The sequence below is a fragment of the Naegleria lovaniensis genome (genome assembly GCF_003324165.1).
Source record: "Naegleria lovaniensis strain ATCC 30569 chromosome Unknown tig034, whole genome shotgun sequence".
Taxonomy (NCBI): Eukaryota; Heterolobosea; class Eutetramitea; order Acrasida; family Naegleriidae; genus Naegleria; species Naegleria lovaniensis.
Genome location: NW_025407857.1, coordinates 297,059 through 319,774, shown reverse-complemented (window position 1 = coordinate 319,774; position 22,716 = coordinate 297,059). Strand labels below are relative to the sequence as shown.

General features: G+C 36.9%; 13 protein-coding genes across 13 annotated transcripts; 8 read left to right on the top strand and 5 right to left on the bottom strand.

The window, feature by feature from the left end:
* Positions 1 to 139: 139 nt before the first annotated feature.
* Positions 140 to 1,753, top strand: C9374_008717 (uncharacterized protein; the record flags this gene model as incomplete). The annotated part of the gene is made up of 2 exons (XM_044698824.1): positions 140 to 372; positions 460 to 1,753. 2 exons carry the CDS (start codon positions 140 to 142, stop codon positions 1,751 to 1,753), a joined length of 1,527 nt encoding a protein of 508 aa, XP_044545357.1.
* Positions 1,754 to 1,834: 81 nt separating this feature from the next.
* On the top strand, positions 1,835 to 2,119 carry C9374_008716 (uncharacterized protein; the record flags this gene model as incomplete). Its single annotated transcript, XM_044698823.1, has 1 exon — positions 1,835 to 2,119. One exon carries the CDS (start codon positions 1,835 to 1,837, stop codon positions 2,117 to 2,119), a length of 285 nt encoding a protein of 94 aa, XP_044545356.1.
* Positions 2,120 to 2,320: 201 nt separating this feature from the next.
* Positions 2,321 to 3,574, bottom strand: C9374_008715 (uncharacterized protein; the record flags this gene model as incomplete). Its single annotated transcript, XM_044698822.1, has 1 exon — positions 2,321 to 3,574. The coding sequence occupies one exon, from the start codon at positions 3,572 to 3,574 to the stop codon at positions 2,321 to 2,323; it is 1,254 nt and encodes a 417-aa protein (XP_044545355.1).
* A 228-nt stretch (positions 3,575 to 3,802) lies between these two features.
* C9374_008714 (uncharacterized protein) lies at positions 3,803 to 5,894 on the top strand (the record flags this gene model as incomplete). The annotated part of the gene is made up of 6 exons (XM_044698821.1): positions 3,803 to 4,075; positions 4,264 to 4,269; positions 4,374 to 4,662; positions 4,750 to 4,983; positions 5,042 to 5,597; positions 5,735 to 5,894. 6 exons carry the CDS (start codon positions 3,803 to 3,805, stop codon positions 5,892 to 5,894), a joined length of 1,518 nt encoding a protein of 505 aa, XP_044545354.1.
* Positions 5,895 to 5,987: 93 nt separating this feature from the next.
* On the top strand, positions 5,988 to 8,150 carry C9374_008713 (uncharacterized protein; the record flags this gene model as incomplete). The annotated part of the gene is made up of 1 exon (XM_044698820.1): positions 5,988 to 8,150. The coding sequence occupies one exon, from the start codon at positions 5,988 to 5,990 to the stop codon at positions 8,148 to 8,150; it is 2,163 nt and encodes a 720-aa protein (XP_044545353.1).
* A 106-nt stretch (positions 8,151 to 8,256) lies between these two features.
* C9374_008712 (uncharacterized protein) lies at positions 8,257 to 9,225 on the bottom strand (the record flags this gene model as incomplete). Its single annotated transcript, XM_044698819.1, has 1 exon — positions 8,257 to 9,225. One exon carries the CDS (start codon positions 9,223 to 9,225, stop codon positions 8,257 to 8,259), a length of 969 nt encoding a protein of 322 aa, XP_044545352.1.
* A 172-nt stretch (positions 9,226 to 9,397) lies between these two features.
* C9374_008711 (uncharacterized protein) lies at positions 9,398 to 11,779 on the bottom strand (the record flags this gene model as incomplete). The annotated part of the gene is made up of 1 exon (XM_044698818.1): positions 9,398 to 11,779. The coding sequence occupies one exon, from the start codon at positions 11,777 to 11,779 to the stop codon at positions 9,398 to 9,400; it is 2,382 nt and encodes a 793-aa protein (XP_044545351.1).
* A 636-nt stretch (positions 11,780 to 12,415) lies between these two features.
* On the top strand, positions 12,416 to 14,126 carry C9374_008710 (uncharacterized protein; the record flags this gene model as incomplete). The annotated part of the gene is made up of 4 exons (XM_044698817.1): positions 12,416 to 12,659; positions 12,753 to 12,758; positions 12,893 to 13,350; positions 13,470 to 14,126. The coding sequence occupies 4 exons, from the start codon at positions 12,416 to 12,418 to the stop codon at positions 14,124 to 14,126; spliced, it is 1,365 nt and encodes a 454-aa protein (XP_044545350.1).
* Positions 14,127 to 14,290: 164 nt separating this feature from the next.
* Positions 14,291 to 17,693, bottom strand: C9374_008709 (uncharacterized protein; the record flags this gene model as incomplete). Its single annotated transcript, XM_044698815.1, has 3 exons — positions 14,291 to 14,551; positions 14,793 to 17,081; positions 17,166 to 17,693. The coding sequence occupies 3 exons, from the start codon at positions 17,691 to 17,693 to the stop codon at positions 14,291 to 14,293; spliced, it is 3,078 nt and encodes a 1,025-aa protein (XP_044545349.1).
* A 320-nt stretch (positions 17,694 to 18,013) lies between these two features.
* Positions 18,014 to 19,033, top strand: C9374_008708 (uncharacterized protein; the record flags this gene model as incomplete). Its single annotated transcript, XM_044698814.1, has 1 exon — positions 18,014 to 19,033. One exon carries the CDS (start codon positions 18,014 to 18,016, stop codon positions 19,031 to 19,033), a length of 1,020 nt encoding a protein of 339 aa, XP_044545348.1.
* A 34-nt stretch (positions 19,034 to 19,067) lies between these two features.
* On the bottom strand, positions 19,068 to 19,593 carry C9374_008707 (uncharacterized protein; the record flags this gene model as incomplete). The annotated part of the gene is made up of 2 exons (XM_044698813.1): positions 19,068 to 19,273; positions 19,332 to 19,593. The coding sequence occupies 2 exons, from the start codon at positions 19,591 to 19,593 to the stop codon at positions 19,068 to 19,070; spliced, it is 468 nt and encodes a 155-aa protein (XP_044545347.1).
* Positions 19,594 to 20,027: 434 nt separating this feature from the next.
* C9374_008706 (uncharacterized protein) lies at positions 20,028 to 21,092 on the top strand (the record flags this gene model as incomplete). Its single annotated transcript, XM_044698812.1, has 1 exon — positions 20,028 to 21,092. The coding sequence occupies one exon, from the start codon at positions 20,028 to 20,030 to the stop codon at positions 21,090 to 21,092; it is 1,065 nt and encodes a 354-aa protein (XP_044545346.1).
* A 144-nt stretch (positions 21,093 to 21,236) lies between these two features.
* On the top strand, positions 21,237 to 22,614 carry C9374_008705 (uncharacterized protein; the record flags this gene model as incomplete). Its single annotated transcript, XM_044698811.1, has 2 exons — positions 21,237 to 21,537; positions 21,623 to 22,614. The coding sequence occupies 2 exons, from the start codon at positions 21,237 to 21,239 to the stop codon at positions 22,612 to 22,614; spliced, it is 1,293 nt and encodes a 430-aa protein (XP_044545345.1).
* Between the last annotated feature and the right edge of the window lie 102 nt (positions 22,615 to 22,716).

Here is a 22,716-nt window from a genome sequence, read left to right as displayed (position 1 = left end):
CTGTACTTGAAAGAGGAACTAGTCGTCGGAAGATCGATTTGACAACAGGTACATGTTCAACCATCATGATGAATTTTGACACAACTAATATCATCAGTCTGAATTAAATATTTAATTATTATTATTTAACAAAAAAATAATGAAACAATTGTGTGATCAAGAAGACCCCAACGAGAAGGAGGAGGAAGAGGCCGTTCTACTTGTACCTCGAAAATCAAAGAATCAAAAATCAATACCAGTTGGGCCTTACCAGAACAAAATTCAAAAACCGTCACATGCCATGTTAAATCGACATCGGAATTCCAAATACATGCTCAATACAACTCCTAATTTTTTACAACTAGCCAAAGAGTATCCATTCTTTGCACAATAGTAAGTACATAATCTTGATTTTTATCATGATTAATTTATTATTCATTTACAATTTATTTATGATAATTTATTAATTTTGGCATTTAGTGTGAATGAACAAGGATCTTTGGATTGGAAAAATGCAGAAGCAGTCATGAATTTAACTAAGGTTCTATTAAAACATGATTTCGATATTGAATGGAGCTTACCATTGGATCATTTGTGTCCTCCTGTGACCAATCGAGCCAATTACATTCATTGGTTAAATGATTTATTGGAACTTGAAAAATCCAATGAAACGACAATGTCAACTATTACCACTTCAACTGAATTGGATCGACCCATTGTTGGAATTGATGTTGGAACTGGAGCGAGCTGTATTTATCCTCTATTGGGTCACAAAATGTATCAATGGAAATTCATTGCCACAGACATTTCAGAAGAAAGTTTAAAAATTGCACACGAAAATATTATGAAAAACAACGAGTCCTTTCAACAATCCGTCTATTTGGTACATGTCGATGAATCTAGTCAAGACATTTTGAAAAACATTCTCTCAAATATTGAATCCATGCCTCATGAAAAACCTTCTTGGTTACGGCAATTAACACGAGTAGATTTTACCATGTGTAATCCTCCCTTTTTTGATGAAGATGAACCTGTGAATAGAAATCCTAAAAATGATTGTCGAGGAAATTCCAATGAAATGGTTACTGTGGGAGGTGAGGAAACATTTGTAAAACGAATGATTGAGGACAGTGTCTTTTTAATGACTCACAAACACTCCATGTCCATTTTTGAAAATTGTTGGTTCAGTTCCATGTTGGGAAAGAAGAAGACCTTGCAACCATTGAAAGAATACATTGCACAACTGAATGCCAATGAGATGAAACTCTTAAATTCCCAGAGATTGATCATTTTTCACACCACCGAGTTTGTTCAAGGAAAGACTTCACGATGGGGAATTTGTTGGCAGTTCCAAAAGATTTCCTCCTCTTCTGAATCATCAAGCACACAGATTCAAACCATGAACACAACATCTTCCAAAGCCATGGTTAGCTCCATTGCAGTTCAGCGAGACATGTATCAAACAGTGACCAAAGGTTTTGCCACTGCAGGCTCTTTATTGAACTCGATTGGAAATGTTCTCTCGAAACACAAAGATTTTATTACTATCAAGAGTAGAGATACTCTCATGGCAAAAATTAAGGGATATTTGGATCAGGATACGAGAGAGGCATTTGAGATTAGTATCATTCAGACTCAACCAAAACGATTTTCTGTGAAAACAAGCTATCAAGGCCATGGGTCTGGATCTGCAACAACGTCGGAATCTGTGTCCGTGTCCTTTCAAAGAATGTATGATGTATTAAGCAAACAAGTGTTTTGCCATTGCGTGTAACAAGCGAGTGGAGTTCTTTTATGATGAATATGTCTTGTTGAAGGAGATGAGAGTGTTGCGTTGAATTCAACCACAAAAAAAATGCTCTTTTTCAGTTTCTTTAAAACTCTTGTCGACAAGGAAGTGATTGTTGAATTGAAGAATGATGTGTCGCTCCGAGGAACACTCCATAGTGTGGATCAATATTTGAATGTAAAATTGAATAATGTACAAGTGGAAGACAAGGAGAAATATCCATATTTGTGTTGCATAAAGAATTGTTTTATTAGAGGTAGCACCGTGCGTTATATTCAACTTCCGGTAGCCGATGTGGATACGGAAGCGTTACAGGACGCAACCCGAAAGGAGCATATGCGTAAGAAATAATGTAGGAGTAAATCCGATCTTGAATATATATTTATTGGAATGATGATTCTAGATGACTAGTCTTTCATAATCTTGATTTGCCAATATATAACTGTGCAATATATTATGGCTAATTTGATCATCTCAAATGAAATTTCAATTCATTCAATATTTATCAACATGAGACTTTGGTAAATTCATCATCATTAGTGAATTTTTGTGTCATTTCGAGAGCATTTCCTTGGAGAGTTTACAAATATGATTTGGACCAGTTCTACAACAACCACCCACAATTAACCTTCTCACAGGATGTTTGTCACTCCAATCTTTAATGAATGGAATGAAATCTTTCTCATAATCCCATTCATTTTCCTTGCTTGGAGGAAGCCAGATCTGTTGTGAACAGTTCCAAATCTCACCACTATTTGGATATACAACGATAGCCAGGTCAGAATTGAGAACAGAGTCAATTTTTTCGAGTAGTGATGGTGTAATGGATGGTGGTACACAGTTCACACCCATTCCAACAATTTGATAATCGCCTTGTGACATGATTAATTGTGAATTCATCTCGTTTACAAATTTGGCACATGAAATTATAGACTCTCCGTGACCTGTATGTTCGCCATCTTTGCATTGAAATGATATCAGGACCATTTGCTTTCTTGCCTGTGGCAATTGATTATTCAATTTCAATTCTTTTAAGGCGTCAGGAATGACTCGCTCACACAAAATTTTCACTTCTCTCAATACTGGCATTGTTTCCAAGAGTAGAAAATCAGGCTCTTCTCTCAATAACTCCCTCACTCTTGGAAGATGAAATTCATAGATGACTTGTTCAATACCACCACCCTGTAGCGTCTGATCAATGTTGTACAACTCATCACTCAATTCTTTAATTACCGCATGCACATAATGCTCTCGATTCTTGTCCACATCATCATCTAAATAATCTCCATAATATTCTTTTGCAATACCTGTAATGTCAGAAATTGAGGCCCCAAAACAACTCAAACTTGCAGCCACAAATTTCTTCCTTTTAGATGGATTGTCATCATTCGTATGCAATTCAGTTGCCTTGTTATTTTCATGATCAAATTGTTGAATGGCTTGTTTTGCCATTTGTACGGATTGTCGTAAAGCTTGATTGACGATCGTTTCACAGTGTTGATTTATATTTTCATCATGTGTGTTGGGCTCGTTCACATCGATGTGCTGTAACTGTTTGTTCCGATCTTGCAATTTTTCATATCGTGCAAATCCTTCTTTTGAAACTTGATAGCTTGCAGTGGTGCAAACATCGCAGTGTCCTTCTTGCAAATAGGAATCATGTACTTGTTGAATGGCTTTTGGATTTTCCTGTAGCAAATGTGCGCACCACAACGATGGACTCAGTTGGAATCCTCGCTTGTTCAGCTCGGTTGCCATGGCTCCGTCCAAGATCAACACGCGTGGCCACAAGGTCATGTCATGCATTTTTTTAATTACGGATGTTAAAACCTTACCATCTACAAGTTTAAGGCTTGAAAGCTTCCACTGACTGAGTTACAAGTTTATTGGCAGACTTGTGCAGTTGCTTTCCAGTTTAATTTATTTCTGGTATCGTGATGGATCGAATTCGATCATGGACGCAATAATTAACGTGGTGTGAGAAGCTCTCTGATACACTCGAATCGATTGAAAAAAATCTTACAACACCAACCAATGAGCTCATCCTCTCTTCAGAAAAGCTTGGAAGCCATCAAAGGCTTGAATCCAGCTCCAGTTTGGAATTACTTTGTCAGACTCTCCCAATGCCCTCGTCCTTCCAAGAAGGAAACCAAAGCTATTGAATTCTTGAAGGAATATGCCAAGGAGAATAACTTTGAAATCAAGGTGGATAAAGTTGGAAATTGTTTGATTAAAGTACCAGCTACTCCTGGATATGAGAATGCTCCAACTGTTGCTATTCAAGGACATATTGATATGGTTTGTGAGGTAGGTTGTTTTGAATTCATGATGATACAGAGATGATGGATTCCGATGATGACGAAAATTGTTATGAATTTAACACATTCAAATATTGTTATGATTGAATCATTTAAATATGCTCTTATTCCATGATTATTGTATTCATTTGAATGTATTGAATCATACTCTTGATGATGATATCACACAATCAATAGAAAAATGTAAGTTTTATTGATGACAGTTGGGATTCTCATGCAGCAATGAATCGTCATCATTCAACCTTTCGTGAACACATGATGATACATACTACTACCATGATTTTCAGAAAACCACTCAACACGATTTCGATAATGATCCTATTACTCTCCTTCGTACTGAAGATGGAGAATGGATAAAGGCTAATGGAACTACTCTCGGAAGCGATAATGGTATTGGTGTTTGTACAGGATTGGCTCTTGCTACTGATAAAGATGCAATTCACGGTCCAATGGAATTGTTGTTGACCATTGATGAAGAAACCGGAATGACAGGTGTCATGGCTTTGACTCCTGACTTTTGTACTGCCAAGTATTTGTTGAATTTGGATGCTGAAGAGCTTGGTGCTTTCTATGTTGGTAAGTAATATCAATTTGATGAATGCCTATGAATATTTTGAATGCTGTCATGTGTGAAAATATTTGTTGGTCCTTTCAATTCAACAGGCTGTGCTGGTGGTATGGACACTGTTGCCACTTTCGATATTGTGGAAGAGGAATTGACAAATCCATCTGAATATGAACAAGTATCTATCATGGTTGGTGGCTTGAAGGGCGGTCACTCTGGTATTGACATTCATACTGGTCGTGGAAATGCAATTAAATTATTGGGAAGAACATTGAAATATGTGTTGGATGATGTCACACCAGATAATGTTAAGGTTTACTACATTGAAGCAGGTAAGTGACTTTTTGAGTGTGGAAACATGTGGTGGTGGAACATTTTTTATACTGACAGGTTCCAAGAGAAATGCAATTCCTAGAGAAGCTTGGGTAAATGCCTACGTCAGAAAGGATAAATTAGAAGCTGTCAAGCAAAGAGTTGCTTCCTTTGAAAAGCTCGCCTATGGTGAATACAGTGTTGTTGAACCAGGATTGAAGATTTCCGTTCAACCAGTCGAGACTCCAACTACCTCAACCAAGGTCATTACCTCTGAATTGTTGAACAAGTTGATTAGCGTTATTTTCGCTTGTCCTCATGGTGTCATTCAAATGAGTCCTGTTATTGAGGGTCTTGTTGAGACATCCACCAATTTGGCCATTATCACTACACGTGACGGCAAGATTGAATTCTGCACTTCTCAAAGATCCAGTGTTGACTCTGCCAAGGTTTATGCTGCTACTGCAGTTGGTTCTACTTTCAGACTCTCTGGCGCTGAAGTTAAGCATGGTGATGGTTATGTTGGATGGCAACCAAACATGGATTCTCCTCTCCTCAAACTCTGCAAAGATGTCTATACGCAAAAGTATGGTTCTCAACCAGAAATTAAGGCTATTCACGCTGGTTTGGAATGGTAAGTTTACATTACTCTTTAACTGCCTTGTCATTCAACGATTAATTTATACCAATTGATGAATGGACGTTGATTTGTGACGATCATTTGTGTCGTATTTTGAATCTGTATCTCACCTTATGATAACGTAATCATAGTGGATTGCTCTTGGAAACTTATCCAAACATGCACATGATTTCCTATGGACCAACCATTATCGGTGCTCACTCTCCAGATGAAAAGGTCAGAATTGCTGATGTTTCTCACACTTATGAGTTGACCAAGGCCATTTTGGAAGCTGTTGCCAAGCAGAATTAAACAATTCGTTCATGTTGTAACAAATTAACAAATTTATCGAGAAAAAATTTACCCGCCTTTTTTGTTACAACATTCGAACAACATGCTAAAAAAATGTCTGAACCGATCAATGGAGCTCGTTTAAATCCTTCTTCATCCTCTTCAAATATTGTGATGGAGGAGGAGCAACATGAAACAAACGGAGAAGAAGAATCCACTATGCCCGGGGCAGATAGCATTACTACTAAGGAACAAAATGAAGATGTCATTGATGGAGAAGAAAACAACAACAACGCATCATTGTTGAGTAATGAAGAGGGAAATGAGAGCCCAACAGTTGGTTCACCAAACATAAAGGACGGTACATCAAACGAAAATAATACCCAAGTTGCTCATCAACTCGAAGTGCCCATCGTAATTCAAGATTCAAGAACTCAGATTGACGAATCTGTCGGAGTTATTAAATCCAAAATTCGAGATGGCACAAAACTTGTCACCAATGTAAAAGTAGAAAGTGATATGGAAGAAAATAAGAGACGACTCAAATATGATGTAAAGAAAGAGGAAATACAACAAAAACTGAAAAGTGAGGCTATTGTAAGCTCGAAAAAGAATGCAGCCATCCAAATGAAATGGCCTTCTTTATACGAGAAGAAAACTCATCAAGAATTAATGGACAAGCTGCTAGAGCAACAAGAGATGTGTTTGAAAGTCATAGAGAGTAAACAAGCTCTTATTAAGGAGTTAGGGCATGAACTCAAGCAACGAGACGAAGAATATGTAAAAGCCTTAAAAAAACAAACTAAAGATTTAGATACTCTGATTGAGAGAATGAACGCTCAGGTGAAAGATCTCACCGACTTGTACACTTTAGAGCTGACAAGAATAGAAACGTCTTTTGAAAAAGAGAGAAAAGAGTTGATCAAACGAAATTTAGATGAGTTTCAAGCAATAGCAGAGGAACGAAGTAAAAAAGAAGAGAACTATGCGCTAGGTAGAATTCAAAAGGTTGACGAATACGAACAACAGCTCAAAATACTGGCAGATCAAGAAATGGAAAAGTATGCCAAGAAGAAGAAGGAACTCTTAGATGAAATTCATGAATATGAGCAAGAAATTGACTCTATAAGAGGTGAATACCAACTCATGGCTCAAAAATTAGAGTATTATTTTGAAGTCCTTGTGGACAGAGTGGAGGATAACAAGACCGCAGTTCGAAACAATAGAGCTCTCTTGGCCAAGTTACAGGACCAGCTGAGTGGTATCAAAGCAAAGTACATTCGTGACGACAACAAATACAAGGCAGAAAACAATGAGACGACAGAACAGTTTAAAAGGCTCAGCATTCAATATAAGGATCTACTACAAAAGTTTAAATATTTTGAAGAAGCTGACACCAAAAAATATAAGGATATTTGGAAAATGAATCAGGAAATTGTGGAAGATTTGGCAGAAAAATTAAAAAAGGCTGATGAAATTATAACCACTCAACAGCTTGGCCTCAAGTGGATTCCTCCTGAGGAAGACATCAAAAGCATACCTGAAAAAACACAAGAATATACTACCACGATTCAAGAAACGCCAGTCAACTTGGAAACCTCTTTTTCAGAATCTGTGAGCGAGTCATCCAAAGATACGACTAATAACACCATGTCTCCAGCAGGAGAGACAGTTCGGTTAATATTTGAGACACTTTGCGACAGTGCAGGATTTTTAGTGGAGGAAAAGGTTGAAAAATTACTACTGAAATTGCCACCAGATGAGTCAAAAGTGTTGAAAGTGGATAATATTTTGCGGGTTATTGGTATTGACACACCTGAAGAAACCACCAAGATGATTAACTTTTTTAGCCAATGTATAGAGGAAGAAAAAGGAAGTACAGAAGAGCTTCATGACATCTCTACAGAGTTGCTTATTAAAATACTGCGAAAATTTGTGGAAGAGCAAAATAAGAAGGCACTGATGGAGCAAAATGAAACTGGAAGAAAAAAGAAGGTGCTGAGCACTGTTGAAAAAGCAAAGGACAGAAAACGTAAAGAGGAACGCGAATTTTGGAAAAGAATGGCACAAATTATTCCAGAATCGAGGTATAACGTTTGGGGAGCTCTCGAGCGAGGTTTAGAAAAATATGGTGAATTGCTCGCAAAACGAGAAAAGCTGATCACAGAAACAGAAATGATTCGAAAACAGAATAATGAGCTGAGAGACCTTTTAAATCAGTACATGCAACAGAAAATCAACGAGGAACTTTTGGTGCCAACTCAAAAGATGCTGTAATACAATTTACCAAACGTAATATTTGACTTGTACAGTAGTGGCCAATGACGATGCTATCAGAAAGTATTTAAATTATATTACAATATCAAACAAACTGTTGTGACATTTATTCTTCGTCACCTTCAGAATGTTCGTCGTTTGTTTCAGGTTTAGGCTCTTCCGAGCTCGATGCTTGAATATTGGTGGGATCATCTTTTTCATCCTCTTCCATGTCGTCCATAATACCTGGATCGTCTTCTTCTTCAATTTCTTCCTTCTTGGCTTTTTTAAGGGAGATAAAACTTTCTCTAAATGCCAATAAATTGGTCAACCACTGATGCAAAAGGAATGCAACGGTGGATTGTTGTTTTACAATTTCAATGTCCCACTTTTTCAAAATGTTGCTCACTCTTTTGAATCTTGCTGTTTTTCCAACGGAAGCCTCTGGTTCAAAAGCTACCAATTTCCTGATGAACGATGTTGGAGCGCCAATTTTTTCCTTTGTCATATTCCAGTCTTTTACATCTTTAGGTGCCACTCCGAGTGCCAATAAAACGGCTTTCATAATTCTAGGAACGCATGGAGGTGGCCTAAATGCCTTCTTGATGTATGTAATTCTATCTTTCTCTAGTTTTGTGATAAACTCCTTCGAAGCCTCAAACATCTTTTCGTGCATGATTCTCTCCTTTTCATTCAATGCGTCTTCATGCTCCTTTGATTCCGCTTCTTTTGTTTTTTGATCTTGTTGTGTTTTTACCATCAACTCGCCCCACAGTTTTTCCAATTGCATGACTTTTTGCTGTTCCTCTGCTTTGTAAGCTCGCTGTCTGCGAATGAAATCCCGAACCACACTTTGAATTCTTTCCACTGCTTTTTGCAACAACTTTCCTTTCGTTTCCATCCAGTCATCCATAGCCCGTTGATTCTCCTCTTCCTGCTTTAATCTCTTCTCTCGGAGAGCTTGCTGTTGTTGATGATGCAACATCCATAGGCCCAAATATTCAATTGGATCTTGTGGTTGTACTTCAATACATTCTGCAATTCCTCGTGCGAGGATCGGAGCGATGGTATCTTTCAAGTATTGAGATGATGCCATTTTATATGAAAGGAGAATGCATACAGAGAGAGAGACAATTGGAAAAATAAAAAAAATTCGTTATTGCAGGAACGAATTGTAGAGAATGGAAGGCGGGAAAATTTCATTCATTTCCTGACTTCACAACAAGAAGGATACAAATGGTCAATCCACTCTTGACCAGTGTGCACACTTATAAGAAAGCATCACGTTTTCGCTTTCCTGCACTGGCTTTGCTTTTCTTTGTTTCCTTTTCCAAGTATTCTTCTCGATTTCGTTCCTGAACATCTCGAATGTTCTCCATGTTGACATCTTCACTGAATTCGAGTTTGAGTGTTCTACCATACAAGTGACTGTGTTTGAGAGCTTGATACGCTTGATGACATTCTTTTGGAGAAACAAATTCCACGAAAGCAAAACCTCGATGTGAGTTGGAACCCACTTTCTTTGGTAAACGAATGGTTTTCACTTGACCGTACGTGCTGAAGAGCTGATACAAATCTTGTCGAGTAGCTTCGAAAGCAACGTTTCGCACGACTAACTTTTTAAAGGTCACAGTTACACCCTTTTCTTCATCTTTGTATGAGACCTCTTGTTTTTTAAGTTTTGGTTCTGTCGTGGTTTTCACTGTGGATTGAATATTGGAATAGTGAATAACCAAGATGTGATTATCCAGCTCGACACCATGTAATTCGTCGTGCGCTTTGACAGCATCCTTCACACTGCCAAACTCTGCAAAGCCGAAACCCTTACTTTTACCATTTTCTGTCACAATACGAACGGATCGAGGTTTGTAAATCTTGAGCAATTCCTTCAGACTCTCTTCGGTTGTTTTAAAGTTCAAGTTCTTGATGAACAATACTGTGCTTTCTTGGTTGTCATCGCCTTCATCTGCCACTCGAACAGGGCCTTTATCCTCTTTCTTTGACTCTTCCTTCTTTTCTTCTTTCTTTGGAGGCAGAACTCCTTCAGGTGCCCATTGTAAATAGAGTGGAACGTTATAAAAATTCTTGTAGGCCAAGTGAGTAAATGCTTGTCGTGCTTCTACAGGTTCATAAAATTCAATAAGTGCAATTGTCTTGGATGAAGGAATAATGATTCTGGAAATTCTTCTACTTTTGAAACCAAACAAATCATGAAGTTCTTGTTTTAACTTTTCTGTGTTCTCGTGGAAAGGAATGTTTTTCACCAAAATTACCGTCCTAGATAACTTGACTTGCCCTGCAGGTTTGTTCAATAAATCCAAATTAATTCCATGATCTTGAAGTTCTTCCTTCGTTTGTTTGATTAACTCTGTTTCCGCGAGAGCCATTCTCACAGCTGCATTATCATCTACATTCGAAAAATCTCTATTATTCAGTAACAATTCACTCTTTGAAACTCCAAGTTGTTTGCTCATGCTTTCCATGACGGTGTTCGCACTCATGTATGTCGCGTTCCAGTTGTGTGACGAACCGGCTTGTTCTCTCAACTTTTTCATTTGTTCTCTCTTATATTTGGACTTGCCAAGGAACATATTTTCCTTTTCCACATTAAAATTTGGCTTCTCTTTCGCTTTTGTGACGTGAATCATTCTACCTTGAAAGATGGAATTATGGAGAGCGTTCATGGCCTTGTCAGCATGCTCTGGAATTAAGAAATGAATAAATGCAACACCCTTCGACCTCTTAGTTTCGTTATCGATTGGAATATGAATCTCAGAAATTTCTCCGAATGGTTCAAATAATTCTTTCAATTCTTCTTCTGTGGTTGTAAAGTGAAGATTGTACACAAAGAGTCGGCCAGGATCTTCGTCCTCGTTTTCTTCAAAATACAACAGGTTATTGTCATCTTTTTCCAGCATCATGTTATTGTCAGATTTGCTTGTTTCATTGTCTCGTTTCTTCTTCTTGGTGGCCGTTTCTTTTGTGTCGTCGTCCGTGTTATTGGAGCCGTCAACCGTTTCAGCTTCTGCCTTTTGCTTATCCTTCCGAAGCTCGTCATCAAATTCGTCCTCTAAATCATTTTCCCAAAACTTTGGACCAGATACTTTTTTCTTTCCAATTCCCAAAAACTCATCCACCTCTTCCTCATTGGCAGAAGCTGTTGTTGTTGAGCTACTCGTTGCTTTCTTGATGGCAAGAGCAGCTTTTGAATTTTTACTCTTTGGTGGCTCCAATCTTGAATCTTTGTAAGGTAATGCAAATTCAACCGTAATTTTAGCCATTCCGACAAACGTCTGATTTCTTTCTTGCAAAGCATTCAAAGCTTCATCATGCCTCTTATATCCGATATATCCAAATCCTCTACTTTTCCCGTTCTTTGCCATCATAATCTTTGCATCGGTTACTTGTCCATATTCCTCAAATAACTTTTTGAATTGGGAGTTCGTTACATGCGAGGGTAAACCTTTGACAATAATTCGAGTTAATTTCAATTCTTTACCAATTTCAAGATTATTTTGTGGTGATGTTGTTGTACCTGATGATGATGATAAATTATTTGTGGATGATGATTCCGTTCTTGTTGTCCGTTCTGCATCGTCTTCACTTTCCGATGATGCGGATGATGATGAAGTGAATTTGTTAGTTCTCATTTTTTATTGAATTTCAAAATCTAATGTTGACAGGCTGAATAATTTTGACTTTGGATTTGTCACTGGCTGAATTCAGCAGGGTTTAAGTGGGGAAAGATCATCTTCGTTCCTTTTAATATTCTGTGTTAAAACACAAGTACAAGCGGAAGGATTACTTTGGGAAGTGTGGCAGAACAAGTGACGAATTTCTCGAATCGAAATTCATTTGTCTGACGCACAAGAGACTTGATTCAAGGTTTTTTTTGAAACAAAGCAAGACGACCTTTTTCTGAAAGAACAACAACTGTAAAACCTGGATCCATTGGAAGGTTAATCAAAAATCAATTGCTTTACCTTTCGAAAATCTTGAATCTCAAAATCGAACCATTCATCATTTAGGAGTATTCTCACAAGTCCGTCCTCTCCGAAATGATCCAAATTTTATCAAATTTCATCCGTATACTCGAATCGAACAAAAAATTGCAATCATCATCACTTTTGGACACAACCACAACGCCGCACACACACTGACAATATTAGCGAAAAATTGTGTGTGAATATTCATCATCATTGACAACAAGCACCAAAATTGTAATCATTTTCGATATTTTTCTTTCATTTTCATCATATTGAGGACCGAAAACAAATTTCCTTGTAATGACAATACCGACTAGTACGAATAATCATGAGAATCATGGTTACCTCACCCACCAACATACTACTCCATCGGAAGATGTCGTTGAGGAAAACGCCAATGATCATCAAGAAGAAGAAAATGAATCGCTAAAAAAGGAAATACAAGAATATAAAGCATCGAATGGAAAGAAGGAAGGAGATTTGAGTTGTACTATTTGGAGTGTGATTGTGTTTTTCATATTGGGTGCTATTTGGGGTTCTGCATGTAAGTAGTTGATAATTTCATTTGAAACAATTCATATTTCAAACATTTAACAAATTGTTTTCCAATTCACTCCTATCACACTTTCGAAAATAGTTTCATGTAAGTGCTAAACATTTAATAATAATAATTTTAATTCATTTTCAATTTTCCAATGTTCCAATTTTCCTAATTGGTAAAAAATCATTTTTCAAAAATTCTCAAATCTCAAATCTCACTCCTCGATGCAACAACAGTCATTAAATTATCTGTGGATCCAAAATTTGGTTTCAGTTCCTTCACAGTAGTATTTATGAGACTTGTCATTGGTGGAATTTTTATGGTCATTCTCTTCATTGTGAATTTAATTCGAAACAAAGAATTACGACAACAAGTCAACAAACATCGAGGAATTCGAACCATTATCTACATGATGATTCTTGGATTTTTTAACAATACAGTTCCGTTTGTGCTCGTTGCATTTGCTGAAGAATCCATCAATTCTGGAATTGCCTCCATTCTAGACAGTAGTATTCCTTTATTTAGTATTTTTATTGCACATTTTACTTTAAAAGGAGAGAGAATTACAATCATGAAATTAATTGGATTGATTGTTGGATTTGCTGGAGTGATTTTGGTGTGCTTGGAAAATGTCATTGTTGGTGAGAAACCAAGTACCAGTCAAATATTAGGTTATGTCGGAGTGACACTTGCTGTAAGTTGAATTTACAAGTTCATGAAATGTTTCAAATAATAATATTATGAAAATGGATTGAAAAATAATTTTGATGAACTTTTGAATTCGATTTTAATATTTAATTTTTTTTCATTCAGGCTGCTTCTTATGGTATTGCTGGAGTCTTTGCTAAAAAGTATTTAAATGATGTTCCAGGACAATTTGTGGCATGTGGTCAAATCATTTCTGCTGCTCTTTTCTCTCTTTTAGGAGTATTAATTTATGACTTGGGAATTGATTCAAGACATTTAAGTTTCTTCAAACATGCCAATTATCTTGCTTGGCTCTCAGTGGTCTATTTGGGAGTATTTTCCACAGGTGTTGCCTATATTTGTTATTTTTATTTAATCAAACATGTGGGAAGTGTGAAACAATCCATGGTTGGATATTTGCTACCCATCTTTGGTGTCATTGAAGGTGCAGTCTTTTTGGGAGAATGGGACAATATACCTTTCTATATTCCAATTATTGAAGTGATTGGAATGATTTTAATTTTTGCTGGAATTGCTGTCGTTTCATTCCCTTCATGGCAACAATTAAGGAAAGGAGCAAAGAAACTCGCAACGAGTAGTAAATCAGAAAAGGATTTGGAAAAGGCCATTGTTGAGGAACCGAATCGAGACATGACCAATGATGGTACCACGGAGGATGATCCAATGGTTACAAGCAAAGAATCTTCATCCTTGCTTGTTGCTTCTCAAACCAATCATCATTATTACACGACTACGAGTCGAAATGATACTTCCATTCAATAAATAGATTTGTGAATTATTTGTGAATTGTGTTAACTTTTGAGGTTTCTTGAACATGAATGCATAAATGAACTTGAGTTTGACCGAGTTTTTATTTCTATATATATTTTAAATTATCACAACTCAAATTCACACACACGCGCACAACATGCAAATAATAATAATAATTATTCGTCGACACTTCCTGATAACATAAAATCAGTGAAATAATTTACAACAAACGAGGCCTCCACAGTTTTGCATTCAAATTTCATAACCTCAGTTTTCTTTTTCTTTTTGGATTGAAAGGAGAGTGAAAAGACGTTTTTGCCTGAGAGAGCAACATTGGTATTTTCATCGATGGGTATCTCAGTGATGGCCTTGTCCTTTTTGAGATCTTTGATTTCAATAACTTTGGAGTCATCCACAACATTTTGCTTGGCAATCACCTAAGAGGTCATGGAAATGTAGAATATTGAAGAACGTTTAAATTACAATGTGATCGTGTTTAAATTACAATGTGATCACCATGATGATTTCCATTATGGAACAATGTTGAGAGTTGAACAATGTTCATATACATCCAATGAATGAAAGAGTAAGGCAGTATATATATATATATTCGTGCATACATGAATGTGTGGTCCGGTCTCAATATATATGGACAAAGTATTCATAAAAAACACATACCTTGACTTTCTTGTTTTTAAACTTTTGAACAAGTTCAACTTCAAACGTTTGTAAATCAAAATATTCATCATGATTGTCATCATCATCATTCACTGCATCATACGTGGTATCATCAAAATCAGTATCGGTTGTATTGTTGAGAGTGGTTGGAGTGGCATCTTGTCGTTGCTGCTCAAAATAGTTATTAATCATGGATTCTCGAACACTGCCAACATTGAGAATGGTGAGCTCGACTGAAGTGTCACTATTGGTGTTACTTGCTTCACTGGTCAAATGATCATCATCTGCGTTGTCTTCATTTCTAAGAATGGATTCAAAATGTTCATCGTGGTGGAATACTTGTCGATCCAAATTGTATGCAAATTGAATCTTTTTCACAAGACAATAAACGATTCGCAAGGATGATAGAAATCTCTTTTCTCTCAAACTTGTAATGTTATTAATATCCAGGGTTATCAAATCATTGAATCCAATATCAGTTTTAAATGATTCAAAATCATCTTCTCCATCGAGGGAAATATACAAGTTGTGGTTTTTTCCAAGACTGAGTCGTATAATGTACAGAGAAATATTCACTTGAATCGAAAAAATGTCACCCAAATGAATCATCCATTGATAGGGCCTAAGTGCATGGTATCGCATGTCGATCGAATCAAACCATAAAAAATTGTTAGTGAGATAAAGCATTCCGGAATAGGTCACAAGAGAATCCTTTTGTTTGAGGTATGTGGAAAAAATTTTGTCAACGACTCGTTCATCGGCAAAAACAATTTGTCCTTGTGTCATGGTCTTGTTCATTTCACTAAATTGATTGTAATATAAATTAGAGAAGAGAGAAATAAATTCATCTTGGGCATGTTCTTCTAATTGTCGAATATGATGGTGGATATCTACATATTGATTCTCCTTTTTCTTTTTTCTTTTAGGAAAAGTAATTTCACTGGCTGGAGGAATCATTTCTGTCAACGTTTCGACATTAGTAAGATCATTGTCAATGTTGTCAGAATCATCTTTTTCTGTGAGAGGCTCGTCCTCTTCTTCTATCTGAGCTGTTTCATTCTCCTTTCGTGACTCTGTCTCGTGTATGCTTTCTGACTTGTCCTCGTCCTGTTCGTCATCACTTTCAAAAGCAGCTGACTGTGAATTCCCTTGCGATGGGGTTGGAGAATTTTCAATCTTCATCTCGGTTGATTCCTGAGGTTGTTTGAGTAGAGGGTCTTGCAGTTGTGACATTGAAGCAACTGATTTAGATCTAGATCGTTCCTGTGGGGTTACAGGTGTTGACACATCTTCTTCAATAGTGTCCATCATGTCACCCTCAATCACAGGGAAGAATTTATACTTGGCAAGCTCAAACACAATATAGCTCCAAATGTGTCTATCTGAAAATCTAAAATCCAACTTGTTGATTGAATTGTTGGAGCTTGAAAAAATGCTCGTTCGTCGTTGTACTTGTTGTAAAGAATTAAATTCAAAGGACAAGTGATAGCTTTCCTCTTTACCATGTTGAGATGCTCTGAAAAACACTCTATCTACATCTCCGAGCGAAAATAATATCATTGTGCTGTTGTTGAGAATAACGCTACTAAATCCAACCCATTTGATGTCATTCGAAGGACTCACAATGATAAAAAATGATCCTTTTAGATATATAGGAAAACCTCCAATAAATGGCTGTGGTTTTTCGTATTGACATACTCCTGTCAACACAAACTCGAATGAATCGATGGGAAATGTTGAAGAGTTCAATAGTTTTCTTAGTGTTGAATAATATTTAGCGAAATTAATTCTAAATGATCCTCCAATAATGTCAATCTCTCTTCCACTTTCAAAAAATGTTTTGCAAAATGATTCAATTGTTTTCTTTTTTTCTTTTTCGTTTAGAGAAAATGTGGAAGAAAGTTGTTCAAAGGGCATAGTTGACAGAGCATTATGTGACCGTAATTTCCCTCTTCTCTTTTCGGAAAATGTGGATAAAAGGAAATCTTTGTAATTTCCATGAGTTTGTTTTCTTTGAAGTGTCTTTGATGTTGAGCTCACCAAGTGAGAGGAAGCTACAGCTTGTTTGATTTTTTTAATCCAATCAAGCATCTGATCCCTATTTGCTGCACTCACAAACAATACTCGATCTTGATTAATAATTTTAAACGTATGTTGTTTTTGGAGATGTTTCTCTGGAGCCTCTCCCACTTGTGTGGATGAGGTAATTGGAATTTGATTAATTGGTTTCGAGTCATTTTCAGATTTGTAATACTCTAATCTTGTGGTAAATAATTTAAAATATCGTCTCTGTGTGAAATTAATGTTGCCAATGAATGACACAGTTTCAATAGAATGATCGAATTATTAATGCAAACGTCACAATAAATTTACCTTCCAATTATGAACATTAGCGCCCTCTTTCACTAAAAATCCTCGATGCAATAAATAATTTTCATCATATTCCACTCCTTCACTCAAACTCGGAAGTAATAATGAATCATCCGTGAGTTTGAAAGTACTATTTCTATCCAATTTATTCAAATCCTCATCTCCGTCTTCTTCCTCGACATTTATATCCGATAATTTAGTTTTTGAAGAGACCACTGTGTTGGACAATGACGTTGTTGCTGTCGAGGCTGAACTGACCATACTCCCCGATGATACTTGCTTCTTTTCTGGAATACCCAATGATGATGAGAGTGGTGGCGGTGGTGATGAGGATGAAACACTTGTTGCCAATAAATTATTCGATGATCCATTCGTATTTCTCTTTTTAAATAAATTAAATCCAGTGATTCGGGAAGGACTTGCCTTTCCCAAAGAACCATCGTTGGATGATACGGAAGATGATGAGGGCGATGAATTGTTCGAAGAGGCTGATGATTTCTTGGTGGATCCACCAAAACCTCCCAAACGCATTTTTCTTTTTGGATGTCAACCTGTTTACTAAAGATCTTTTTAAACTTTTGATTGATGTGTTGAATCTTTTCATCAGTAAGCCTTCTGCTGCAAGAAAACCCACTGTTTTAGTTGCTTGATTGAGAGGTTTAATCCCTTTCATCAAAAGCTTTGCACATTACAATCAGCACGATGGACTTTCAACCTTCAAATATTCAACGAGATAAGGGTTTTGCGCTCCTCTTCATGTTTCATTCTCGAGATAACTTTCAAACCAATTCCAACCACCAAACCAATTAAAAAACCACGGTAATTGAATAACAACAAGCCTTTTCATCATCATGAGCAATGCAATGATCGTTGCTCTTGTAGGGAGTCCTTCGAAACGAAGAAATTCCATCTTGGCGAGTGCCTTTGATGAATCCAGTGCTCGCGAATTGGTTTCTAGAGCCTTTACAAAAACACAAGAATCTCCTCGTGTCCATCAACAACAACATCAACCAACGAATGCAACCTCCTCGAATACAGTAATCCATCATTGGAATCATCATATAACTCCTCCGCAATATGCACTTCCAGAAGAAACCTTATTGAATTTACTGTCCATGGAAGTTTCTCCTTCTGAATTGCAAGAACGATTTAAACAGTATTTTGTGGAGAATGAAAGAGTCATTCAACATTACAAGAAGAGTTTGGAGGAATATCGAGAAAAATTAAAGCATGCAAATGAGGAGACGGAATTTTATTCAAATCAGGTTCATCAGTTGACTCGTGAATTAAATGCTTTAACGCAAGAAGTTCAAGATGAAAGAGATAAGGTGAAACAATTGACAAGTGACTTGAAAGCTGTCCAACGGGAATGTAAATTATTGAACAAGAAGAATCAAGCTCTGCAACAAAAAATTGCAAAAAGGAATTCATGTATTAATCATATTTCCTCTCATTTGAAACAAGTGCAAGAAGATTTTCGAAAATCAAAACAACAGAATGAACTTCGAATTGAGGAATTGAAACATGAAATACAAATTTTACAACAGCGTCATTCACAACATCAGGAATCGATTCTGGAACAAACACCTGTCTACGAACAGCCCTCTTCGATTCGCTCTTCTGTCACATCAGACTCTACTTCTCCTGATGATCGACTGTTTCAAGCTTTACATCAATTACAAGTGGAACGAAGCAATTTACGTCTCGAATTTGAAAAGCACGTGACTCTCATGAAAGAGTCCATTATTAAGGGCCTAGATTCTAAAAGAATGCAATTAAGGTTGGAGAATATTCATCAAAAAACTTCATCCCATGAAGGACCAAAAACATCAAATCATGCTTGTTCTTCTCCATCTTCTACTTCACAATGAATTCTGCAACTCATTGAGAACAAACTCTTTCTTATTAATGAGTTTGGAACTGCCAATGATTATTACATAATGGACAAACGGGATGAAATTTCAACCATTTCAAAATGCAATGCATGTGAAATACATGACAACAAGTTCCCCACGCTGCTTGGCAATCGCCAACATCAGCAGGATGGCGAGCCGAACAATCGATACAACAAGTGAATAATGAATATTTGCAGATGGGACAGAAGTTGCAACCTTTTAGAAGTTTCCAAAAAGATAATGAAATGACACAAAACATGTTCGAAAAACCTACAATTACAACCATCCCATGAGGATAAAGCAACTGATTTCCATAACTTGACTTTAAATAAATTCCTGTTTTTTGATGGAATCGTGTTTGATGATTGTTGTTTAGATTTTCGAGAGAGCAATAATTTTGCTTTGTATTTGGCTGCTGAAATGAGTTGTGTTTTGGTATCGTCATCCTCGTTACTTGGGAGTTCTTGTTTTGATTCGGGATCAGTTGAGTTGTGACTATTGTTGTCTTTGGTGGTTGATTCTGTGGGTTGTAACATTTTTTTGAATTGAGATGAAAATAAGAATAGATCCAAGTTCACAAGAGAGATTTGCAGTTGGAGGCACATTGTTTTTGCTCAAAGACATCTAGTATCATCTCTATTGAGGTAATGTTACTAACCATGATCGAAGGATTGGACAGGATTGCTCCATCATTTATTTTTGAGCTTTCTATCAATACAAGGACACCACAACACTTTGCAAAAATCTGATTGGATCTATTTGCATGTTCTCGCTGTGAACGAGGTTGCATGAAATAAGGCCTACGGATCAGTCTTCAACCAAAACCTGTTACAAAAAAACTTCCAGTGTTTGGTGCCTCTATCACTTCCACAATTCACTCGAAGGAATTTTCGTTAAAAAAGCATCATCAAAAAAATTTTCATCACCAACAACAACAACAAAATCGCGCAAAGCACCAACCATCATCATCATGCCCAGAAAAACTAAATCCAAAGAAATCGAAGACGAAGTCGAGGAAGAAGAAGTGGTTGAAGAATCATCCGAAGCAACCGCAGAAGTGGGAGATGCTTTTATTCCAATCCAAGAATTAGAAAACCATGGTATTTCAGCAACCGATGTAAAGAAACTTGTTGCTGGTGGTTTCCATACTGTACAATCACTCATCATGACCCCAAAGAAGACAATCATTAACGTTAAAGGTATCAGTGAACAAAAGTGCGACAAGATTCTAGAGGCAGCACAAAAACTTTTTCCTTCTGGTTTCTCAACAGCTGCGGCATATCAAGAAGTGAGAAAGAAAGTAACAAAAGTTTCAACTGGATCCAAAGAATTGGATAAATTACTAGGTGGTGGTATTGAATCAAATTCACTAACAGAAATATTCGGAGAGTTTAGAACCGGAAAAACACAACTTTGTCATACACTCGCAGTAACATGTCAATTACCTCTTGAGAATGGTGGTGGTGAAGGAAAGGCATTATATATTGATACAGAAGGTACATTCCGTCCTGAACGATTAGAACCTATTGCTGAAAGATTTGGTTTAAAGTATTCCGAAGTATTAGATAACGTAACTTTTGCTAGGGCCTATTCAAGTGATCACCAAGAAAAATTATTACAAGAAGCTGGAAAATTATTGGCTGAAAGTCACTATGCTGTCATCATTGTGGATAGTTGTACTGGATTATATCGTTCAGAATTTTCTGGACGTGGTGAATTGAATGCAAGACAAATTAGACTTTCAGCATTCTTGAAAACTTTATTGAAACTTGCAGATGAATTCCATGTCGCAGTTGTTGTGACAAATCAAGTTGTAGCTCAAGTTGATGGTGGTGCTGCATTTGCCGGAGCTGCCAATGCTTTGAAACCAATTGGAGGTCACATTATGGCTCACATGGCCACGACACGTCTCTTCCTTAGAAAAGGTAAAGGTGAAGAAAGAATTTGCAAGATTTATGATTCGCCCTCATTGCCAGAAGCCGAATGTAACTTTGGTATTTATAACGATGGAATTAATGATCCCTCAGGAAAGTAATCAAATCGTTACTAACGAAAATAAAACCAAGCAAAATTCCAAAATTTACGTCTTTTCTCGTTTCCCACCCCGTGCAAGAACAAAGAACTCTTTAAAATGAAAAAAATTAAATCTCTCTTCAGCAAAAAGAAAAAGCACGACAAAATGAGCAAACAACAGCAAGATGATCAACCTGTCGGAAGTGTCAACAGTGAAGATGAGCAACTTTTGCAGGCAGCAATCGATGGAAATTTAGACAATATGAAAAAGGCCTTGCATAATGGAGCCAATGCTGGGTATAACAAGTACATTGAACTCACTTGGGGAGCCTATGATCAATATTCTGCGATTCATAAAGTTTTGGGCTGGAAAGACAAATCCCTCAAACAACAAGGAGTTGAATTGTTGCTTAAGGCTGGAGCCGATGTCAATGCAAAATATGGAAGTGCTAACTGGAAAGGATCAGGTAAGGATTTAAAGTTTAAAGTGGTGAACGATACATCGGTTGTGAACTCATGATCATCGTTCAATTGAAACACACGTACACACAGGCTCTTCGGGTACAGCATTTCAAATGGCTATGAAAAGTGGTGATGACGAAATTATTCGCTTGTTTTTAGAACATGGAGCAGATCCCAACACCACAGAGACTCGTGAAGCTCATACTATGAGATATGATGGAAGAAGTTCTTATCCAGTTCTGTATTTGGCAGCTCAGAGAAACAACGTGAATCTCGTCAAATGCTTGTTAGATAAGGGTGCTCTTCCCAACGCTCATGCCACCAATAGAGGCCAATCAGAGTATGGTCCCATCGATGACACTGAAGAAATAGCTCTCCATGCAGCGTGTGACAATTATTGCTCACTCGTCGCCAATAAGTCGAATTCCAATTTTTATGTTGACAGTGATGAGGAAGAAGCAGATGAGGCAATTAAGGAAAAACAAGAACAAGTGAGAAAAGAGAGGGTACAGGATTGTGAAAAAATTGTAAGATATTTGTTGGAAGTTGGTTCTGATGTAAATGCACCAAGTCGTAACGTTGAACATGTTTCAGTGGAAAGAGAAGGAGTTTCTGAAGATGATTATGAAGTCAATGATCCTCGAAGCGATAGATATATTCCAAGCACTAGAAATGTGTGGATCATTTCTACAGCATTACATACTGCAATTATTAAGAAATGTGAGCGACTTGTCAAGTTATTGATGGCTCATGGAGCTGACACACGAATTCCTTATCAGGAGGACAAGCAAAATACATCATGTTTAGACTTGACCAAACAGCAAGAACCTTTCTTTTCATTAATTAAGAATGCATTCTACTGGACTCCAGAAAGCCATGAGTTTTTACCATCTGAATTGAGAACCAAGATCAAACTTTTGCACATGTGTATGTGTAGCTCAAAATGTGGTTGGAATGTTTTGAATATTGATCTATTGGGCTTGATTTACACCTTTGTGTGTCATGAATACTTTTTCGAAAAGAATGCAGTATTTGAGGAACAACGTAGAATTGAAAAGCAAAAATCTCATCGTTGGTACTGAGTAAATAAATTGCTGGCAAGACCGCCAACTCAATTCAAATAACAGTCATCTATTTGATTTTAAAAAAAATTGGCGTTGCACATACACCCTTCCGCTATTGAT